Below are 4,970 nucleotides of genomic sequence, written 5' to 3'. Positions count from 1 at the left end.
TTTAATTTGATAAACCAGGAAGAGGAGGAGTGAGTCAGCCAGTCAGTCGTACTCCGTATAGGTGGTGGTCATGGTACGGGTATGTATGGCTATGATGAATATGGTAGTCATTCGCCTCTAGTAGTAGTAGGAGTGGATGTAGCTACATATATATATATATATAGATAGATAAAGATAGAGATGGAAATATGTATGTATCTAAAAAAGAAGGAAACGAGTACGCTGAAGTGATTTGACGACGACGACGTTGTTGCTTGAAGAAAAGTCAACGTGAGCCACGCTGCTGCCTCCCTGCCTGTCTGACTGCGGCACGCAGGTGGTTTGTTATGCACCCTCAATGGTAGAGGGCGGATGGATGGGATGGAGGGGTAGGGAGGGGGCCTCAGGAACAGAGAGAAAAAGCAGAAGACCTCCTTCAGCTTGCTTTTTCTATGACTTGAAGGGGGGGCTGTAAGGTAAGGCAGGCACGCGAAGAGGAAAGACGAAAACTCCATACTGAAGAGGAAAAGAAAAAAAAGCAGCAAAAGCAACTCCACCCTTTCACGACTTCCTCATCTTTATCATCGTCCATGATGATGATAATGCTGCTTAGAATGAGAATGCAAAGAATGATGGATAGAAAAAAGAATTACGAGAAAGAAAAACCTCAATACTACTACTACTCGTACCACTACTGTTCCGGCGAATTGAGGTTGTATTCCTCGTATTTGTATTTTTACTTGGAAAAGAAGAAGAAGAGGCATATGTCTTTCTTAGGAAAGAAGAACCATTCGCCTTACCACTTTCTTCTTGTTCTTTTCATTAAATTTTCTTTTGTTTCTCTTCGGCTTTTTCTTGTTCTTCTTTTTTTTGCTGGCCTTAGTGATTGATACGGCCATCGAAATTCTCATCGTGATGGTAATGAGAACAGAAAGAGGAATTGGAAGAAGAAGAAGAGTCGTAGGAGTCATCGTAGTGGTGAGTCTTCGTCTTTATATTCATCATCGACATCATCGTCGTCATCAGAGGCATGATCATCGTCGCCTTCATGAGAAGAAGTAGGTGGGAGAATAGGAAGGGCCAAAATAAGAATGAGAAAGATCTGGCTAAGAAGAACAAGACGACGAAGACTCATGGTTATAATACAAAGAAGAAGGAGAGAAAATCATCTTTGTCTGTTTTCTCTTGTGAAGTAGAAGCGCTTCAATCCGTCTCTCTGTCTCCTTTACCTTCTCTTCTTCTTCGTACGACGACGACAGCAACACTTATCACGCCTACTATTGCTACCATTACTGTTGCTACTCGTATAACTCCTTGGAATCCTCCTACAAGGCCTGGGACGAACACTCTTCCTATGAGCCGCAATGCTGAAAACAGAAGAATCATTGAACCATCAGAAAAATCTACGAAGAAGCTCCAGACCACCTGTGGTAGTCCTACTTCTAGTACTACTACTACTCGTAGCATGAATGCTGCTGCTGCTATGATGATGATGAGGGTTCTTATTCCGACTAGTCTATGATACTGATAATAAGAATCATGAGCATCATGAGAATGATAAGAATGCTTTTAGTATGGTGATCCTCACTCCCCACCACGTAAACAGATGGATAGAGAGATAGCTAAATGCATAAATTGATAGATAGATAGATAGCCAAGTCAATGGAACGCAGCCCCTCGTACTCATATGAATTCGGTCAAACTCCTCCTCTTCTTCCTTCTTCTCCTTCTACAACAACACCGACAACCATCAAGTAACAACAAGAGGAACTCCTACTACTACTATGACTATCACGAGTAGTACCAGTAGGGTAATACCAATCACTCCTACTACTACTATGATTATCACGAGTAGTACCAGTAGGGTAATACCAATCACTCCTACTACTACTACTATGAGTACTACTACTCCTACTACTATGACTATAACGAGTAGAAGTAGGATAATAACAATCACTTCTACTATCACTACTATGAGTACTACTACTATGAGTCTACGAGTAGTAGTAGTAGAACAACAATCACTACTACTACTACCATGACTACTACTACTACTCCCATGACTGTGACTATCACGACTACTAGTAGTAGTAGTAGCAAAGTGATGACCATGCCTATACGAGCAGTAGTATAACAATCACTCCTACTACTAGCACTACTGTGACTACTCCTATGACTATGACTATCACGAGTAGTAGTTGGAGTAGCGACACTGATTCATTAGCATAAGAATAAGAAGAGAAGGAGTATGACTCTGAAGAAGACTGCTCTTTAGAATTATAAAGAAGAATTATCTTCATACTCCCATGACAACTGCTACTTGTACTCCTACTATTACTTGCAGGCTAGGGGTAGTCGAAGTCTTCCGATTTTGATTGAAACGAAAGGATGATGGTGCTGATGTCTCGATCTTCTTCTTTCTCCGCAGATCCATCCACACACAGGCACACACGCGCTCTCTCTCTCTCTCCCGTCACTATCTATCTTTAATTTATCCAGTTATCTCTATCTGAACAAAAAAAAAGAAGAATCGTTATCGTGATACCCACGTCATCGTCATCACTATGGAAATCTGAGTGAGGAGAATGCTTTGTCTTCTCTCGTCTTTCTGAATCCCCCCCGTCTTTTTCTTCTTTTCCCTCTTCTTCGTAGATCGGCCTTCACCCAGTCGCTCGAACGACGAGACAAATGACAAGAAGAAAGAAAGGAATCACAAAAAGAAGAAGTGGCTTGTTGTCGAGCTTCTTCATGAACAGCAGCCCCATCAGGAATAGCAGTGGGAGTGATAGGAAGAAGAGCAAGAATAAGAATGGGGCTGACTGTAAAGGCGAGGACAACTCGCCTGGAAGTCAACAACAGCGTCACAGTCTTCCACACCACGAAGACGGATTTAGCGAGGAGAATGACAATGATGAATGATAGTGATGTAGACTGAAGGTGCTATCATTCTTATTATGATGACTTGTCCTTCGACGTGGAGACAGATAGGGAGGGAGGAAGCGAATGAGCTTCTCTGTGTGCGTTGAAGCTCATGGCGATAGGAGGGCAGCACTCGGATGCATAGTCAACTGCTGCTTCTTTCCTCCTTGCTCTTCGGATGGCTGTATGAAACAGCTCAGCCTTTCTTTCACATGTCGAGAAACGCTTCGGTGCTGGCCGAGGTCTCTGAAGTCGATAACGATGGATGACAGAGAAGGTAAGTTTGGGCTTTCCTTGGGGGGGGGGAGCTAGTTCCACCCCCCCACTTCCCTCGCAGCATTCTCAACTGAACTTCTGTCCGGACAGGGTGTTTATAGGACGCAGCTGGTGTCCCCACCTCACGGTAGACCAAGAGACACTGGAGAGCTCTAGCGTTTCTCTCCGTATAGGTCAAACGTGACCTCGCGTATGGAAATACCCCACATGTATTTGCAAATGTGTTATATATATATATATATATACATATACGTGTACGTGTGCTGCATACTGTGTCTGCCTTATCAGCACGGTGTCCATTTATATTTATGGAGATAGAGCTCTTCAATCAGTAGTTGGAGATTCACAAACATAAAATTCCACCTGGGAAAGGCTAGAAGCATTCTTTGATCATCATGATGGTGACTACGAAGATCTCAGCTAGCTAGGTAGGTAGCGCATTCCTTATGTCTGTCTTGTTCTCTAGGTTTGTTGTGGCCTTCCAATCGCTTGTCCAGTGTGTCTTCTCTACTGCGTATATGTTCCCAATGACCTGCTACTATGGAGATTCTCACCATACTAAAGAAGCATCACAATCAGCACTCTCTCTACAGCTCCTAATTGCCTTCCCCCCGTATGAGTGTGCTCTCTTCTTGCGGCGCCTACAATTGCTGAGAGACAAACTAGAGTGTATTGCCCCCATCCATCCATTCACTTCTAAGGGGACAGGAGGGGGCAGGTAAGGCATACGACATCCCTGTTGTTGGCATAGATAGATTAAAGATGAAAGATACGTAGACTAGAGAAGGGGAACGGATATTGAGAGGGATTCGTGTCGTCGTTACTGTCATTGTTGTTTGATGGGGATGAAACGAATTCAAGTTGTTCATGATGAACGGGACGGTAACGGGGAGAATCTTTTGCGTGGTGGAGAGAGATACAAACAAACAACATGCAGATGAACACAGTACGGAGATAAGTCACAGAGGGGAGAACGGACGGCAGCAGGCAACCCCTGCGAGAGAGAAAGAATGTCTTCGGAAGAGACTGGAAGAAAAGGGAGAAGAGATCCATCGTTCGTTATCCAGCGGGAGGGAGAGAGAGAGGAAGGAGAAGATTTCGACACGTACTTCTCCTCTCTCTGCACTTGTTGCTCTTCTTTTTTTCCGTGCATTCTTGGATTTCTTCTTGCCACTTCACAGAGCTTTTTGAACAAACGAGATCTTGTGCTTGATGTGATCCGGGTGTACCAAGGAGCGTCAGAGCGGGGTTGTAGTTGTCATCTCTCTCTTAGGGAGAGGAGGAGGGTGTCGATAACAACTACAATCTAGCTACCCCAGTGCGACAAAGATGATGGAGACGTGGAGTGTCCCTCCTTGACTGACGGAGTAGTTGGGCCATCTCTGACCCTCGAAAGTACACAAGGGGGAAAGGAACCTCATAATCTACTGAAATATGATGTCGGCCAATTGCATTCCCCAGTCTATAAGCTGTTGCGGCGGGGGGGGGGGGGGGGGGGTGTTCTCTTTTTCCTCCTGTCGGGAGAGGGGGGGAGCCACGACGAAAAAGAAGAAAGATGGGAAGAGAAGCATCCATGTCGCCTGTAGGTGGAGGTGCTCGCCACCTCTGGGGGATGGAGTCGATGAAGAAAGGAAAACGACTGGAATGCATTGCTCGGCGAAGAGATCCTCATGGGAAGACGTGTCGAGTGTGAGCTGTGCCTTCGATTGAGGCAGCACTGACGGGCAGGGCAAAAGAAAAAGGACCCTGAACTGACGATGAAGAATTGAGTGAAGCGAGAAGGAAGCGTTTTCAGC

At 44.9% G+C, this 4,970-nt stretch overlaps 3 protein-coding genes across 3 annotated transcripts; all 3 read right to left on the bottom strand.

The window, feature by feature from the left end:
- Nucleotides 1-946: 946 nt before the first annotated feature.
- On the bottom strand, nt 947-2,620 carry CSUI_007523 (uncharacterized protein; the record flags this gene model as incomplete). The annotated part of the gene is made up of 3 exons (XM_068067668.1): nt 2,529-2,620; nt 1,209-1,346; nt 947-1,085 (listed from the first exon to the last, which is right to left on the bottom strand). Exons 1-3 carry the CDS (start codon nt 2,537-2,539, stop codon nt 947-949), a joined length of 288 nt encoding a protein of 95 aa, XP_067920358.1. The 5' UTR covers nt 2,540-2,620.
- On the bottom strand, nt 2,445-3,379 carry CSUI_007522 (uncharacterized protein; the record flags this gene model as incomplete). Its single annotated transcript, XM_068067667.1, has 1 exon — nt 2,445-3,379. A coding segment is annotated over one exon (273 nt), but the record flags the coding sequence as incomplete, so codon positions are not given.
- Nucleotides 3,380-3,991: 612 nt separating this feature from the next.
- Nucleotides 3,992-4,955, bottom strand: CSUI_007521 (uncharacterized protein; the record flags this gene model as incomplete). Its single annotated transcript, XM_068067666.1, has 1 exon — nt 3,992-4,955. A coding segment is annotated over one exon (357 nt), but the record flags the coding sequence as incomplete, so codon positions are not given.
- Nucleotides 4,956-4,970: the final 15 nt, after the last annotated feature.

The sequence above is a fragment of the Cystoisospora suis genome (genome assembly GCF_002600585.1).
Source record: "Cystoisospora suis strain Wien I chromosome Unknown contig_3975, whole genome shotgun sequence".
Lineage (NCBI taxonomy): Eukaryota > Apicomplexa > Conoidasida > Eucoccidiorida > Sarcocystidae > Cystoisospora > Cystoisospora suis.
The sequence above is the reverse complement of the archived record's forward strand: the minus strand, read 5'-3'. Positions and strand labels throughout refer to the sequence as shown.